The 18,371-nt window shown below is 44.4% G+C and overlaps 1 protein-coding gene across 6 annotated transcripts in view; it reads right to left on the bottom strand.

The window, feature by feature from the left end:
- Positions 1 to 18,371, bottom strand: part of DLGAP2 (DLG associated protein 2) — a 968,326-nt gene that overhangs the window by 74,319 nt on the left and 875,636 nt on the right. For all 6 annotated transcript variants that reach the window (XM_055347993.2, XM_063709014.1, XM_055347996.2 and 3 more), the window contains one exon: positions 5,053 to 5,200. In XM_055347993.2, the coding sequence (XP_055203968.2) occupies positions 5,053 to 5,200 (148 nt within the window). The remainder of the gene's footprint in view (positions 1 to 5,052; positions 5,201 to 18,371) is intronic.

Here is an 18,371-nt window from a genome sequence, read left to right as displayed (position 1 = left end):
AAAACACTTAGGCAAACAGCCAATTCCAAGTGTTGATGAAATTCTGGGGGACCGCAAGGCAAACCTTCAAGGTAAGGCTGACAGTTATTACAAAGTGTAAGAGAGATAGAACTTTTAAAAGATTAGCAAAGTACCTGGTACAAAGGAAGGGTTCAGAATGCATTTCTTCCTTCCCTTTCCCACATGACGGCCCCCCCTTTCCAAGCTACTAATGGCACAATGGCTCCGGGCACTGAGGCTGTGTAAGTGAAAGCACATTCAGTGCATACACTACTCAGTTCTTTTTCAGAATATGGAGTCTGCTTCTACCCATTGCCATGGCAACTCATCACAAATTTGGCTTCTAAACTCATCTCCTTCTCCCCATTACGGCAGCATACATCTGAGTCCAGATGAGAAAGAAATGGCAGTACTGGTGTTTTCGTCCACATGAAATGTGCTACTTTACCTAAATTCCAGGCTTTTTTTATTCTTCCTTAGCTTAGGATATTAGTATACTCACTTCATTTTCCCTCCCTCCCATCCTCCCTCCCTTCCTTCCTTCCTCCCCTGTTTCCCTTTCTCCCCTCACCCCTCCCATTCAGATTATTTCTCTTCTTGTTTCTCCTGGGGATGTGTGACAGCTCAAAGCACCAACAACTTTCTGAACCCCCTGGATTATGTTGGCAGATACATTGTAAAAATACACTGTTTTAAACACCAGATTAGTTCTTTTCCTTTAGTTGTCAGCAGAGTAAAAGGCAAGGTCAAAGAATCAGGTTCTCCCTCTAGCAGTTGTGTTGTTGACACAACACGACACTGGTTGCCCGTCTCCAAGTTCAGACCTGTGGACTTCTCTGGTTTCACCCAAGGTGACCTACATGCTGGAAGGATGGCCTCTTTCCCTGTGAGCCTAACTCAGCATGGACCCTGGAGAGGCAGGGGGTGAGCAAAGGGCAGCAAAGCCTGAAGCCACCCTACAGGGAAGACAGACCCATGCCAGGCTGCAGAAAGAGGTGGCACAATGCCGGCGGGGTGGCCTTTTTCAGAAAGGTCTGAGGATTCCTGACACTGGACAGAGACAGACAAACCCAGGCAGGCACAACCAGGACACAGCCAGCAGGACGGCCTCAGGAACCCAGCAAAGGGCTCAGAAGCATGCACACTGGCTTGGAAACAGGATGTTTTTCTGGACCATAAATTTCTTCCAATCTAAGTTTTCACTTATGTAGAATTTTATGGAAAAGTCTTAGATTGTGTCATTCCTGTCAAAGATGTATAGTAGACAGCGTGACAAGGTCAGAACCTGTGTGAGGCCCTGGTACGCCTCAGTGGACACCCTTCTGCAAGCCCAGCCCAGGGCCCAGCTGCCCTCACTTCTAAAGAAGAGACACCATTAACCTGGTATGTGCATTTCATAAACAGAAGCTGGCATCTCAGCAAGGACCCTCAGCTATGCTTCCAGCTACAAGCCTTTCAGTGAGGATCTAGACATGAAGGTGACTCCTCCTCCCCAAAACAAATAAAAAGTGGTTGAGGAGCATCTCAAGTTGGTCCAGCAGGGAATTAAAATGACCTGTTCACCCAGACCTCCCGCCGAGACCCTCGGGACACGCGGACCTCCCACCAAGACCCTCGGGACACCCGGACCTCCCGCCCAGACCCTCGGGACACCCGGACCTCCCGCCGAGACCCTCGGGACACCCGGACCTCCCGCCGAGACCCTCGGGACACGCGGACCTCCCGCCCAGACCCTCGGGACACCCGGACCTCCCGCCCAGACCCTCGGGACACGAGCTGCAGGAAACCCAAGCAGAGTGCAGCTACTGAGGTTCCAACGAGGAAACGGCATGGACATAAGCACCTCTCACAAGACTTCAGTTAGATTTTTAATTCCCTTCTTGTGCTTCAGAAAAAATTGAATGTTAAACATGAAGGGCAAACTTTTTTTTTTTTTGAGGCGGAGTCTCACTCTGTTGCCCAGGCTGGAGTGCAGTTGCCTGATCTCGACTTACTGCAAGCTCCACCTCCCGGATTCACGCTATTCTCCTGCCTCGGCCTCCCGAGTAGCTGGGACTATAGGTGCCCGCTACCATGCCCAGCTAATTTTTTGTATTTTTAGTAGAGACGAGGTTTCACCATGTTAGCCAGGATGTTCTGGATCTCCTGACCTCGTGATCCACCCACCTCGGCCTCCCAAAGTGCTGGGATTACAGGCGTGAGCCACCGCGCCTGGCCAAGGGCAAACTTTCAACAAACTTTGGTTTGTCACCAAATTCACGTCTCTCCAGAGCCCCGGAGTGTTAGTAATTCCAGATGTCCCACCCTCAACCATGGGAACTGTCCCCTTCCTTCCATAATTGTCGGGTCTCGTGGCCTAGGGCTGGACAATCAATTAGTGGAAGTTTGTTTCTGGGTGTGACAGAGTCTCACCTACTAGGTTTGTTTCTGGGTGTGATACAGTCTCACCTACTACCAGCATTCCAGGATTATTTTGAACAACACTATTTTTTTTCCTGAGAATTCAAAACTGAGTTAAATTTAAAGTAATGCCATAGAACTCTGCATAGGAATGACTTACAATTCTAAATTTCAAGGTCGTTAAATAAACCCCCAAGCACCCATCTTCTCTGCTTAACCATTGTTTCCAATGATGAATCCTTTCAGATAGAAAAAGATGTGAGAAAATGTTATTTTTACTGACTTATTTTGGTAGATACCATCTTGGGTTCATCAAAAGCGAGATGACGAGAGAACTAGTATATTTAGCTTACATTTACCCCCAAACAGGGCGACGAGTTGCAAAGAGCCTCTGAATGTTTCATAAGAGCATTTAAAGAGGTGTGAGATCCATTTAATTGAAAGTTGTTTGTGGAAAAGTATTAGAGATGAACGTTCACACCTCGGATGAGATAACTTTGCACTTCTGTTTAAACCTTTTGTTGGGTTACATCTGATTTTTAAAGCTGTATTTTGGTAAACTAGGTTATATCCACTGAAAGGGAAGGTGATAGCTTTAAAAGAAGAAAGTCTGCTGTATCCTCATCTCTGTGTAGGGAGAAAGTTGTTAAAATGTATCATTGACTTTCAGTTACTCTGTTTAGTTAATTAGTGTCTCCCCATATCATCTTGGACTTTATGCTGAAATAGAATGTTTCCTCAGTTATTAAAATAATTACAATTATCTAGTTGCTGAGGATCAGTTGATGTTATTGTTTGCAGGGGGCTGGCTGGGAGCAGGGGGCTGGAGGACCCACCATTCCCATTTGCCCAGGACTTGAGTGCAGGGCTAGGGACGGTCTTTCCTTGTCATTGGGAAAAAGGGTCAGTGCAATTCCTGATGCAGATGAGAACTTAATTCCATTTCTGGAAGGAAAGAAGTAACCGAGTAGATAAAAGAGGTGGTATCCTTCTTGAGTTGTGGAATAGGAAAAACCTTAATAGCTCAGTGGAAAAAGTCCTGAGTACAACCTTCCGATAAGGAAAAAACCTGCAAAATGAATAGACTCTACCTCATGAGGAATTTAAAGTCTGCGGCAAAAGAAAGACTTGTGCTTATTGAGCCCCAGGCAAGCTACCAAGAGCTCACAGCATGATTTGCAGCCAGGAGGGCTTTAGTGCCCAGAATTATATAGTATTACCTATTGTTATCATGGTAATAATAAGGGCTATCATTTTTGAGTGCTCGGTATATGCTGGACTCTTTGCCTAATAGCTTCTAAAATTCACTGCGTACTTACATTGTCACGCCAATAACTGCATCACGGGATGGCACAGAAAGCCCAGGCCTTGGCCCAGAAGCCCAGAATAATCCCTGCTCCACAGTAAGTCAGAGAGAATGTGAGGTCGGCTCAGGCTCCTAATCCCTGCTCCACAGTAAGTCAGAGAGAATGTGAGGTCGGCTCAGGATCTTAATCCCTGCTCCACAGTAAGTCAGAGAGAATGTGAGGTCGGCTCAAGATCTTAATCCCTACTCCACAGTAAGTCAGAGAGAATGTGAGGTCGGCTCAAGATCTTAATCCCTACTCCACAGTAAGTCAGAGAGAATGTGAGGTCGGCTCAGGCTCCTAATCCCTGCTCCACAGTAAGTCAGAGAGAATGTGAGGTCGGCTCAAGATCTTAATCCCTGCTCCACAGTAAGTCAGAGAGAATGTGAGGTCGGCTCAGGATCTTAATCCCTGCTCCACAGTAAGTCAGAGAGAATGTGAGGTCGGCTCAGGCTCTTAATCCCTGCTCCACAGTAAGTCAGAGAGAATGTGAGGTCGGCTCAGGCTCTTAATCCCTACTCCACACTAAGAGAAAATGTTTGTTAGGTAAACAAACTCAAGGTCAGCTCAAGCACTGTTTTCAAAGGCATTTAAGTGAGTAAGCAACGTGCTTAATGAAAATGATAAACTTTTGATTCTTCTTTGCCCTGTAATATAGGATGATTAGACTGAAGGACACTTGCCGATTTTTTCACCGTGCGTTCTCAGGCCCGTCCACCACAGGTGGGGAGCAGGGGGGCCTCCCTTTTACAGCCCCCGTGTCTTAGGCACCTGATTTTAACACCACCCCTCTCGTGGTGCCCAGGGACCCTTCTCCTGGCCACTGTGCCTGTTCCGAAATCAGTCCTGCCCTGGGAGTGGGGCCGACCTGCAGGACTCTGTGAGCGACACCATGCTCTCCTCTCACAGGACTTTCTGAGGCACAATTCAGAGGACAGAGCTGAGAGCCATGCTGCCAGAGCCTTTCCCTGGCCCCCTTTTACTGGAAAAATAGCCTGGGAAGAAGGAAGACAGCCTGTGCTTTATCAACCAGAGAGGCCAGGATGACCACCCTTTCGGTCATTGCTTCCTCAGAAAAAAATCAACACAAAAATGATACGGAGTTATACACGTCAAAAATACAATAGTAAGTCCACAAGTCTTTAATCAGCCAGAGCTAATTCCAGGGGAACCCCCTGCGGTGTAGCCTCACCCAAGCGCTGCTGACCGGGAGGGCAGCGCCATCGCCACCTATGCGGCCGAGGCCTCCGTGCCAGCCTGGCTGGGGAGACTGGACCCCAGGGAGAAAGGGCGAAGGGACCCTGACCTGGCTCACGCAGCTGGCCTGGCTCAGGGTGCTGACGGCCCTCATGTAGCTCTGGTTCCGGGAGCGGAATTTTGGGGAGTTGTAGTTCGCAGCGGGGTCCAGGCTGTGTCCCACAGGCACGTCACTTGCAGCTTGCAGGTAGGTCTGGCTACAGGAAAGAATAAAGGAGAAAAGGCATTCTGTGAGCAGGCCAGAGATGGGAACAGCCGTCCAACCCACACCCAGAGGCTGAGAACCCACCGCAGGGCAGAGATGGGAACGACCGTCCAACCCACACCCAGAGGCTGAGAACCCACCACACGGCAGAGATGGCAACAGCCGTCCAACCCACACCCAGAGGCTGAGCACCCACGGCAGGGCAGAGATGGGAACGACCATCCAATCCACACCCAGAGGCTGAGCACCCACGGCAGGGTAGAGATGGGAACGACCGTCCAATCCACACCCAGAGGCTGAGCACCCATGGCAGGGTAGAGATGGGAACGACCGTCCAATCCACACCCAGAGGCTGAGCACCCACCACAGGGTAGAGATGGGAACAGCCGTCCAATCCACACCCAGAGGCTGAGCACCCACCACAGGGCAGAGATGGGAACGACCGTCCAACCCACACCCAGAGGCTGAGCACCCACCGCAGGGCAGAGATGGGAACAGCCGTCCAACCCACACCCAGAGGCTGAGCACCCACCACAGGGTAGAGATGGGAACAGCCGTCCAACCCACACCCAGAGGCTGAGAACCCGCCACAGGGCAGAGATGGGAACAGCCGTCCAACCCACACCCAGAGGCTGAGCACCCACCACAGGGTAGAGATGGGAACAGCCGTCCAACCCACACCCAGAGGCTTAGCACCCACCACAGGGCAGAGATGGGAACGACCGTCCAACCCACAGGGAGTAGTTGAGCACCCACCACATGGTAGAGATGGGAACAACCGTCCAACCCACACCCAGAGGCTAGCATCACATTTCCAACTGAATGTCTGTGTCTTTTGATGAGTAACTTTGCCATATGCAAATATTCTGAGATTCATATTTATGAATCTAAATTTCATCAAAAGTAATAGGGGAGGCTATTTACAAAATTGCCTTTGAAACCTGAGATTTTATGGCCAGGTAGTGAAATTAGGGTCATTCCATATTTTTAAAAAAGTGCTGTACGCACTAGTAACTCACAGAGCATAACAGCAAACTCAGATCCTGAATTTAAGCCAAAAAACTGAGAGTCTCATAAAAATTATTGGCTCTCTGGCAACTTTACATATTTTAAAAATTACAGAAAAAATACAAGGCTCACTTTCAGTTTTAACTTATGCAAAGTTGTCCAGGTTATGCAATATTGGCAAATATAATAGGAGGAGTAGGCTGAATGAAAACCATTTTATAATCACAATGGTCGTTTTCTTCCAAACTCCCTTAAAATAAATCAGTGTTCTCTGGTCTTCCTTCTCGCCGTTTTGTGAAATGTTAAAAGCATGGAAGAACCCTGCGAGTGTTTGGCAGATGAAAGGTCTGGCTTAGCTTAAACTTCCGGCTAACTGGACCACTTTCCAGTTTTATTGACAATCTTTCCACAATGCAGTAAAATTCATTTTATTTTATCAAAAGCTGTAGAAATGTGGACAGAAATGATTAATTATTCTTCTTGCCTGTTTTGGATGATAATAGGAACATTAAATATCAGTGCACAAGCAGGTACATAAAAATGTCTATAGATGTTAGGTAGACGATTCTGACTCCAGAGTTGGGCATTAAAGCACACACTTTCTTTTCAAAGTAAACCCTTGGTGCGGTTTTTCTCTGATTTACTTCAGTCTTTAAAAATGGAATATCAGAGAAAAAAAACTGGACTCCATGAATTCTTATTAAGTGAAGCTTATTCATTATAGATTTAAAGTCATTCTTTCTGCTAAATATTTTTGCTTTAAAAGAAAATGTATAACATATAGCAGCTCCTACCTACCTTCCCCTCCCTGACTTAGACCAAAAAGTGAAAGAGAGAGAGAGAGAGAGAGAGAGAGAGAGAGAGAGAGAGAGAGAGGGAAAGCAAAGGGATGAAACTAGTTTTGAGCTGATTCTAATTTTACTGGGTATGAAGCACACAGTCTTCACATCGATGCCCGCTGACTCCCGCTGCACCTGGGCAGTGGGATGGGCAGCTCTGCTGCAGATGTGGGGACCGGCACCAGCACCAGCAGGGGCCCTGTCCCCTCCCCTCCTCTGTGGATCCCCCAGGTCGACTGCCAGTGAACAGAAGGCGAGCTAACATGGATCCCTGACCTTGGCTGTCACCACCCTGAAAGCACGGGTTCAACAGAGCGGCAAAATGTCAACAGCATCCTGAGACACGGTCACAAGTTTGAGGCTCAGGTTGATGGATGCGTGGACTCATTCTGTAAGAGACCACTGCTGGCTTCCTTTGAATGTGTCCAAGTGCCTGTGCGTGTTTAATACAGGGTCATGTGCAGGGGACGAAGCCCCGAGCTACTGAGCCCGAGCGGTGTGGCCTCAGGTGGATGCCAAGAGCCCCGACTGAGGCTCTTAACTTGACTCACCTTTGTCTTTGCAGAAATGTAAACTTCCTGTACTTCTGCTCTCCTTCCGTGCTTCCTTGAGATTGCTGGTTTCATACCCTCCATTTATACCAATTGGCACTTTCTACCAATTACCAATTCTCTTCCAATACAACAGCCATTCCTTCTGATTAACATCACCGTTTTGCATTTTAACATTCTCAAATTGAAGCTGCCTTCTAGACTGAGAAAACATAAAAGAAGGATTCTCATCCTCTGGATCTGGTGTCCACAGTTTCTAACCAGTGCCTGCTACGTGAACGAAGGGATCACCTCAGAGCCATGGCTCGTCACCCTGGCAGTGGCTGCTGGACGGCCCTCACAGGTGGATCCATGTATTTTGTGAGTCTACGTTTCAAATACATATTCTCTCAATGATTCTCTTTATTTCAAAATGGAGTGTGACACATAAATGTTGCCGATGAAGAAAGCTAATAATTTTTTTTAAAACATAGACTCACAATAGCTAACATTTTCCATGCACGATTATGCCAGAAATGCTAATAAGTGTTTTGCATTGTCCTAACACATTTAATGTTTATATTAGTCCTATAAACCAGGCCTCTTCCCAACCTGCCTCCTATGAATGCAGCATCAGACGCACATTGGTGCAAGGTCATCACGCACTGGTGCCAGGTCATCACACACTGGTGTCAGGTCATCACACATTGGTGCCAGGTCATGGCACACTGGGGCCATGTCATTGCACACTGATGCCAGCTCATCATGCACTGGTGCCAGGTCATCATGCACTTGTGTCAGGTCATGACACACTGGTGTCAGGTCATCACGCACTGGTGCCAGGTCATTGTGCACTGGTGTCAGGTCATTGCGTGCTGGTGTCAGGTCATGACGCACTGGTGTCAGGTCATCAAGCACTGGTGCCAAGTCATCACACACTGGTATCAGGTCATCATGCACTGGTTCCAGGTCATCACACACAGGTCTTCACACACTGGTGCCAGGTCATCACCCACTGGTGCCAGGTCATCGTGCACTGCTGCCAGGTCATGCACTCAGGCTTGGGCGGGGTGGGGGCAGCACTCCCTTCTGAGTCCAGGTGGCCTGGCTCTGGAATTCATGCTTTAAAATCCCAAGGTCACTGGGATTTTAAGCACTCAAGGTGCTGAGTCATAGGACCACGGAGCCAAAGATCCCATCCTCTGATACCACAGACTTTTTAAATAGTTAAAAAATAACAAATAAAACCTCAGCCTCATTTGGCTTAAGAGGCTTTTTAAAAAATATTATAATGGCTTAGCATTTTATCATATAGAGTCCCAGAAGGCCAGGTTCCTCACAGTCACAGATCAAAACTCAAGAACTAGGACTAGGGGGAGCCAATCAAGATGGGGGGATGCACCCTCCGGTGGCCCCACCAAGTGACACAGGGTGAAGTCCCCAGCATGGCTCACTCCACAAAATCCACCTAACTCTTCCCCCTGAAAATCCCCCTCCGACATCCCGGGGCATTTTGAAGTTGACTTTCAGCCCCTTTGGTTATCTCTCTAAGTGGTAATTCCTATGGCATCCCAGGTGTCAGAAACGGAAACATATTTTGCTATATAGACTTAGTAGCTCAGAATTTTTTTTAAATAGTGAAAAGTTTTCTAGAATAACACAGCAATGTTTTTGTTCTAGTTTTGCCTTTCAGATGTTGCTCCCCTTAGATTGTCACCCACACACAGGCGAGAGGGAAAGCTGTGCAAGTGAATCCATAACCCCAAGACAGAACTGCAGGATTCCTGGTGTTCAACCTTGTTCTCGCCCTTTGCGAATGGTTCCAGAGCTGCTTGCTGAATCCTGGGCTCAGAACCTCCTCTGTGACTTAGGTCATTATGAGAACGAATGTACATAACAAAGGGTACCCCTGAAAGGGCCTCTGACCCCAGCTGTTTAGATCCATCTAAACATGCTTGAAAATACACAGCGTAAACCATCTCCCTTGTTACCTTGGAAAGCAGTAAGGATTCTATGCAGGTTTGGCTAAGGAGATATTTAAGAAAATTTTTTTCCATACTAAATGCGTTCATGTGAAATACAGAGAGCATCTTCTCATTTCTATAAATGGGATCTGACAGGAGAAGCTCCCAAATATAAGAAGTGTTTCTTCCACTGCATTCAATGGAAAATGGAGCACGCTAAACAGTGCTAGTGAAACAGACATTCGTGTGCACACGCGTGTGCTGTGTGTGCACATGTGTGTAGTATTCCACCTGCAAAATGGAAATTCTTAGAACATCTTTCAGTATACATTTCAAATAATATCACAATTAATGACTGGATTTCAGAAAATGGCTTCTTTCCAGATTATTTCCACATTCAGGGTAAAAAGTGTTCTTGAGCTTTCTGTGCCCTTGCAGGAGATGAAGGCTTGCTTGTTCCCTAACTGCACATTTTTGAGGGAAACCCACATTTGCATCTCACTGTTGGCACCCACATCTGGGATGCCCCACAGTTGCCCCGACAACCCATCTCTGAGCTCTTGAATGCAGAGGCTCGGAAACGCCATATCCTTGACCGCAGAGGCTCGGAAACGCCATATCCTTGACCACAGAGGCTCGGAAACACCATACCCTTGACCGCAGAGGCTCGGAAACGCCATACCCTTGACCGCAGAGGCTCGGAAACGCCATACCCTTGACCGCAGAGGCTCGGAAATGCCATACCCTTGACAGCAGAGGCTCGGAAACGCCATACCCTTGACCGCAGAGGCTCGGAAATGCCATACCCTTGCTTGGCTGCCCTCCTGGTGCTGACTGTGCCTCCGAGGTATGACCCCGCTCCAGCTGGTGAGTCTGTGGAGCAGCTGCTCAGTGGCTTCTGAGCAGAGTCCGGCCTTCTCCATACAGATGACTGCTCTTCCTGGAGCCCGTGGCAGGTGGGGCTGCAGTGGCTGACCCAGGGCCAGCTGAGAGTGAGAGCCAGCATGCTCAGATGCATGACGCTGGCTTGGGTCCCAACGGGGCTGACCCCAACCCAGTGTGGACAACCTCCTCTGGCTCTCCTCTGCCCTGGTCCCAGTGCAGCTAACACTGACCCAGCCATGACAACCTCCTTTGCCCTGGTCCTTGTGTAGCTGACCCCAACCCAGTGTGGACAACCTCCTCTGGCTCTCCTCTGCCCTGGTCCCAGTGCAGCTGACCCTGACCCAGCCGGACCAAGCACCTCCGGCTCGTGTCCACTTGGCTCTACCCGTCCTTTGCTATAACCAGGACTGGGCAGGTTTGCAAAGATGTGCCACCAAAGGCTTCCCAAACAGAACACAAGGAGAAGGCATCTCAATAAGGCACCTCCCACGTAAGTCTGGGTGCTTGGAAGTGCAAGAAAGGCCTTCTGCAAGATGGCAAGAGTAGCACTCGTGTAGTCGACAGTGTGTTGGGGACAAAGACTGGAACACAGATTTTTTAATGCAAAATGCTAAAAGGAAATCTAGAGTGTGTGCCAGCTTGGAAGTGGGGAGTGAGCACTGTTTGGAGAGCAGAGGGTAAAGGGGGAAAGGCATTCTGGGAGAGAAGTTTGAGGAAGCAGAGTGGGAAACTGTGAGAGACACCCCAGAGAGCTTGATGTTTATGCCACAGGCAAAAGAAAAGTACTGCAAGTTCTTAATCAGGGACTTGTGAGCTGGGAGCTCAGGACGGTCCCTGTGCGTGGGGCCTGGAGGACGAGGTGCCTGAATGCAGGAAGTGGTGCCCTGGACACAGACCCCGAGAGGCTCCTGCAGACTTGAGCTGGTTTCTCATGAGACACCAAAGGGCTTGGATTTTAGGGACACAGCCCACAGGAATGAGGAATGTGTTAGAGCTGAGATGATTCCAAGGTGCCTAGACTTCTCCCAACAAAGGCAAGATCTACGCTAGGAAGAAAAACAGGTTTTGGAGGTCGGACCTGAGTTTGATTTGGACCTGCTGATTCTACGGCACTTCCAAGAAGTCTGTGAAAGAACAGAGCAAGTGTGACGGTCAGGGCTGTGAACCTCTGAGTGCTTCAGATGTAAAAGTGTGGAAGACGTCGGGCTGTGAGTGTCACGCAGCAGAAAGGTGGAGGAGGCCTCTCGGGTGAGGCGGGGCCACGAAGGGAATCCAGGAGGAAAGTGAGAGGGGCGTGGGGCGGGGGAGGCTCCTGGGCACCCGAGGGACAGGAGAAGCCCGGCCCTGGAGCAGACGCTGAGAAATGAAGTGGAATGAGATGGGGAAAGACCGTCAGATGGAGCAAGCTGGGGTCATTTTCAAAAAGGACAGTTTCAGTGGATCTGGGTGCAGAAATGAGATTGCAAACGTTAAGGTAAGAAAATGGAAGCATGAGTGGAACTTTTGAACAATTTGTCAGGAACAGCAGAGAGGACAGGCGATTTGAGAAAGGCTGTGAGTTTTCTTGGATGGGGGGATGAAGCAACGTGAACATTTATTTTTAGAAGGTGAAAATAAGACACCGTGGGAAAGACACTCAAAGAGGCTGGCCTGGGATCATTTTTCCTGTCTACAGGAAACGCTATGCTGAGGCCAACAGTGTGCTCGGCCGTGAAATGTGCTTTACAGGTCGGAAGTAACATGGTGCGCAGAAGGCAGTTTGTATGCACAGTGGAGCACATGTGTTGATGCCTGAAAGCCCACGTTGAGATCCTGGCTCAACCTCTCGCCAACGGTGTCATTTGGACAAATCTCTTAATCTATGCAATGTACAATGAGGACAGTAGTCACAGGACATAACTTATGGAATTCTGTGAATATTAGGTAAGAATGTTACATGTAATACAAATATAATACATGGTAAGCACTTAGTTAATGTTAACACATACTATGTTTAACTTGTCCTTGCAAGACCTGTATTGTGACTCCAGATTTTAGAATTTGGTAGATGTCTCAGAAAGAACTGGTCTGAACAAAATATTTCAACTGTTTAAATTTTTCTTAAAAGAACAAGGTAAACTCACCAAAAAATTTATTTTTCTTTCTTACACAGAAATGAAACAGAAAAATATATACCCATTAAATTGTATTAATTGAGAGAAAACTGATAGACAGTGAAAGGCACAGGTCTCACTTGTAGGACTCAGTGAGTTTTGACAGATGTTGACTGTGGCCTCCACCCATATCCTCATGGGCATGTTGTATTGTCATTCTTTTTAACTTAGGCCATTCTAGTGAAATTGAAGTGTATCCCATTAAAGTTTTCACTTTCACCTCCTGGATGACTAATTCTTATTGGACATTTGTGTATCTTCTTTTGCAAAGTAATCTTTTGGCTTTTATGCCCATTTCTGTGGGGTTGTCTTTACGTTCTTGTTTTGTAGGAGTTCTTTACATATTCTGCATTCAAGCCCTTTGTCAGACAGACATTTCCCTTATTCTATGGCTTGCCTTTCCATTTTCTTAATTGTGTCTTTTAATGAACAGAATTTAAAGATTTTGACAGCTGGAGTCTCTATTCTGTCATCACACGGATCTATTTTGTCTATTTGAGTAGTTCTTAATCTGGGGCAATTAGGCCCTCAAGGGACATCTGGTGATGTCTGGAGATATTTTGAGTTTGCCACAATTTAGAGGAGGGTGCTACTCGTGTCTACTGGACAGATGCCAGAGATGCCGTGAAAAGATCCTACAGTGCACAGAGGGCCCCCAACAAGAGAGAATCGTCTGGCCCCAAATATCAAGAATGCTGAAGGTGCACGGAGATCCCCCCAAAGAGAGACAATTGTCTGGCCCCAAATATCAAGAGTGCTGAGGTTGAGAGACCCTTTTCTATTCTTATATGAATATCACACTGTCCCGATTAGATTTAACGCAAGTCTTGAAATCAGATAGCGTGAGTCCTCCAACTGTGTTCTTTTTTATCAAGATTGTCTTGGCACTTCTAGGTTCTTCACATTTTCACACATTTTAGAATCTTCTTGTCAGTTTCTCTAAAAACTGAGGTTGCTTTGAATCACATTGATTCTACTGAGGTTGCACTGAATCCATACCTCAATCTGGGGAGATTTCACATCTTCACATTACTGAGACTTCCAATGCATCACAGTCTAGCTCTCGATTTATTTAGATGGTCTATCTTAGAGCACCACAATTCTACAATGCTGTTGAGATGTTTAAAACTAATTGCATTTTCCAATTATTCATTATGGGTCTACAGAAATGCAATTGATTTCTACCTATTTCATTCATGTCCTAGCCTTGATGAATGGCATGATCTGTTCCAGGATTTGATTTGTAGTTTCCTTAGGTTTTCTATGTAAACAATCATGTGATACAAGAATAAACCTGGAACCTAAACATGGAAGGAGCTCCTTCCTTTTAAATTTCGTGCTTTTTCTCTTCTTGTTTGCCTTCTGTGTCTGGCAAGGACCTCCATTAGAATGTTAAGTAGAGGAGCTGAGAGTCGGCATCCTTGTGTTTTATCTCATCTTACGGAGGGAGTTAAATGTTGTACCCTTAATGTTGACATTTTTTTCCCAGGGTTAGAACTGTAGCCTTTTACTTACTTATTCCACTTACTTTAGTACACGTATTATTATGACTGGGTTGAAGCCTACCATTTTACTGTTGTTTTCCATATGTCCTATTCATATACTTGTTCCTCTGATTTCTTTTTGCTTTCTTTTGGGTTAATCAAATATTTTTAACATTGAGCTTTAGCTCGTATTGGCTGTACGGCATAGCGTTAATATTTGAGTGGTTGCTCTAGAGGTGCGCTGTCCATTATAGTAGATAATGGGATCTAATTAAACTTAAGAGCTTCTGCACAGCAAAAGAAACTATCGACAGAGTAAACAGAAAACGTACAAAATGGGAGAAAATATTTCCAAACTATGCATCCAACAAAGGTCTAATATCCAGCATCTATAAGGAACTTAAACAAAGTTGCAAGCGAAAAACAATGTGGGCAAAGAACGTGAACAGACACTTTTCAAACGAAGACATACATGTGGCCAACAAGCACATGAAAAAATGCTCAACATCATGAATCATTAAAGAAATGCAAATCAAAACCCCAATAAGATAGCATCTCACACCCATCAGAATGGCTATTACTAAAAAGTGGACAAACCACAGATGCTCTGAGGCTGTGAAGAAAAGGGAATGCTCATACACTGCTGGTGGGAGCATAAATTAGTTCAACCATTGGGGAAAGCAGAGTGGCAAATCCTCAAAGAACTAAAAACAGAACTACCATTTGACCCAGCAATCCCATTATTGTGTATACACACAAAGGAAGAAAATTCATTCTACCATTAAAACACATGCACATTCATTGCAGCACTATTCACTATAGCAACAACATGGAATCAACCTAAATGCCCATCAATGGTAGATGAATAAAGAAAATGTGGTGCATGTACACCATGGAATACTATGCAGCCATAAAAAAGAATGAAATCATGTCCTTTGCAGCAACATGGATGGAGCTGGAGGCCATTATCCTTAGCAAACTAACACAGGGACAGAAAACCAAATACTGCATGTTCTCCCTTATAAGTGGGAGCTAAGTGATGAGAACACATGGACACAGAGAGGAGAACAACACATACTGGGGCCTCCTGGAGGTTAGAATGAGGGAGAGGATCAGAAAAAAATACCTATTAGGTGCAATGCTTATTACCTGGATGATTAAATAATCTGTCCACCAAACCCACATGACGTGAGTTTACCTAAATCACAAATCTGTGCATGTACCCCTGAAACTAAATGAAAGATAAAAAAGTAGCCACATGTGGATACATGTATTTAATTTAAAAATAGATTCCTTACCTTTTGTTTATTTGAAAAGTCTTTATTTTGCTCTCATTTTTTAAAAGATATTTTTGCTGGGTATAGTATTCTGAATCAATAGATTTTTTGATCACTTTAAAGATACGATTCCATTGTCTTCTGGCTCCCATTGCTTCTGACAATGAGGCAGTCATAATTTTCTAATTATTCCTCTGGTTTCTGTTTGACCCCTTCCTTGGTTGCTTTATAGATTTGTCTCTCTCTGGTTTTCCACAGTTTAACTATTTTGTGGCTAGGTATGATTTTTTTCTATTTAACTTCTTAGAGTTCACTGAGCATTTTGGGTCTGTGGATTCTTTCAAACCAAATTTGTAAAATATTGGCCATTTTTTCTTCAAAAACTTCTGCCAAATTCTCTCAGTTTTCTCCCTGGTTCTCTAATTATATGTGTGTCCCTTCACTTCTTCTTACTACACATATTACTGAGGCTCTATTCTTTTTTTTAATATCTTACCTCTACTTTTTCATATTTGAGAATATCTACTGTTTCATTTTCAAATTACTAAGCTTTTTTCCTGCTCTCCCAATTCGCTCTTAAACACATCCCATAAATTTTTCATTTCAGATATTGTGGTTTTCTGTTCTTGAAAATTCACTTTGGCTCTTTCTCATGGCTTTCATTTCTCCAGCTAGTCAGGCATTAAGACCTTCTTCTCCTTTAAGATCTTTAACCTTGTAACAGCCATTTTTATATCATTCATAAGACCTTACAATGGCTGCTTTAAAGATCTTTGTGGTGAGTTCTAACATTTTTATATCATTCATAAGACCTTACAATGGCTGCTTTAAAGATCTTTGTGGTGAGTTCTAACATTTTTATATCATTCATAAGACCTTACAATGGCTGTTTAAAGATCTTTCCGGTGAATTCTAACATTTTTATATCATTCATAAGACCTTACAATGGCTGCTTTAAAGATCTTTCTGGTGAATTCTAACATTTTTATATCATTCATAAGACCTTACAATGGCTGCTTTAAAGATCTTTCCGGTGAGTTCTAACATTTTTATATCATTCATAAGACCTTACAATGGCTGTTTAAAGATCTTTCTGGTGAGTTCTAACATTTTTATATCATTCATAAGACCTTACAATGGCTGTTTAAAGATCTTTCCGGTGAGTTCTAACATTTTTATATCATTCATAGGACCTTACAATGCCTGTTTAAAGATCTTTCTGGCGAGTTCTAACATTTTTATATCATTCATAAGACCTTACAATGGCTGCTTTAAAGATCTTTGTGGTGAGTTCTAACATTTTTATATCATTCATAAGACCTTACAATGGCTGCTTTAAAGATCTTTGTGGTGAGTTCTAACATTTTTATATCATTCATAAGACCTTACAATGGCTGTTTAAAGATCTTTCCGGTGAATTCTAACATTTTTATATCATTCATAAGACCTTACAATGGCTGCTTTAAAGATCTTTCTGGTGAATTCTAACATTTTTATATCATTCATAAGACCTTACAATGGCTGCTTTAAAGATCTTTCTGGTGAGTTCTAACATTTTTATATCATTCATAAGACCTTACAATGGCTGCTTTAAAGATCTTTCCGGTGAGTTCTAACATTTTTATATCATTCATAAAACCTTACAATGGCTGTTTAAAGATCTTTCCGGTGAGTTCTAACATTTTTATATCATTCATAAGACCTTACAATGCCTGTTTAAAGATCTTTCTGGTAAGTTCTAACATTTTTATATCATTCATAAGACCTTACAATGGCTGCTTTAAAGATCTTTCTGGTGAGTTCTAACATTTTTATATCATTCAGAAGACGTTACAATGGCTGTTTAAAGATCTTTCCGGTGAGTTCTAACATTTTTATATCATTCATAAGACCTTACAATGGCTGTTTAAAGATCTTTCTGGTGAATTCTAACATTTTTATATCATTCATAAGACCTTACAATGGCTATTTAAAGATCTTTCCGGTGAGTTCTAACATTTTTATATCATTCATAAGACCTTACAATGCCTGTTTAAAGATCTTTCTGGTAAGTTCTAACATTTTTATATCATTCATAAGACCTTACAATGGCTGCTTTAAAGATCTTTCTGGTGAGTTCTAACATTTTTATATCATTCAGAAGATGTTACAATGGCTGTTTAAAGATCTTTCCGGTGAGTTCTAACATTTTTATATCATTCATAAGACCTTACAATGGCTGTTTAAAGATCTTTCTGGTGAATTCTAACATTTTTATATCATTCATAAGACCTTACAATGGCTATTTAAAGATCTTTCCGGTGAGTTCTAACATTTTTATATCATTCATAAGACCTTACAATGGCTGCTTTAAAGATCTTTCCGGTGAGTTCTAACATTTTTATATCATTCATAAAACCTTACAATGGCTGTTTAAAGATCTTTCCGGTGAGTTCTAACATTTTTATATCATTCATAAGACCTTACAATGCCTGTTTAAAGATCTTTCTGGTAAGTTCTAACATTTTTATATCATTCATAAGACCTTACAATGGCTGCTTTAAAGATCTTTCTGGTGAGTTCTAACATTTTTATATCATTCAGAAGACGTTACAATGGCTGTTTAAAGATCTTTCCGGTGAGTTCTAACATTTTTATATCATTCATAAGACCTTACAATGGCTGTTTAAAGATCTTTCTGGTGAGTTCTAACATCGGGGTCTTCTCAGGTTTCGTTTTGAGCACATCAGTTTTTTCCTTGCAGGTGGGTTTCATGTTGCTACAACTTCAGCCTCTTTTTGGCATAAAGGACACGACTGGCAGAGACCCCGGCACCTGCTCCCTCCTCCAATGTGTGCTAGTTTTGGTTGTGGCCGATCCTCCTTAGCTTTGGGTGTTTGGCTCGTGCGTTGCTGGGGTGGGCCTGGGGAGGCTGCAGACAGTTTACCTGGCCTGTGCATTTGGTGGGGTTCAGCCTCCAGACTGATCTTCACCATCGGTGGTCAGCAGCTGGAAACTAAACTTTTTCAGGGGTCCCCAAGTGT

This window comes from Gorilla gorilla, chromosome 7, assembly GCF_029281585.2.
Source record: "Gorilla gorilla gorilla isolate KB3781 chromosome 7, NHGRI_mGorGor1-v2.1_pri, whole genome shotgun sequence".
NCBI lineage: Eukaryota > Metazoa > Chordata > Mammalia > Primates > Hominidae > Gorilla > Gorilla gorilla.
Note: the sequence above shows the minus strand (reverse complement) of the source record. Positions and strands in the feature narration are given on the sequence as shown.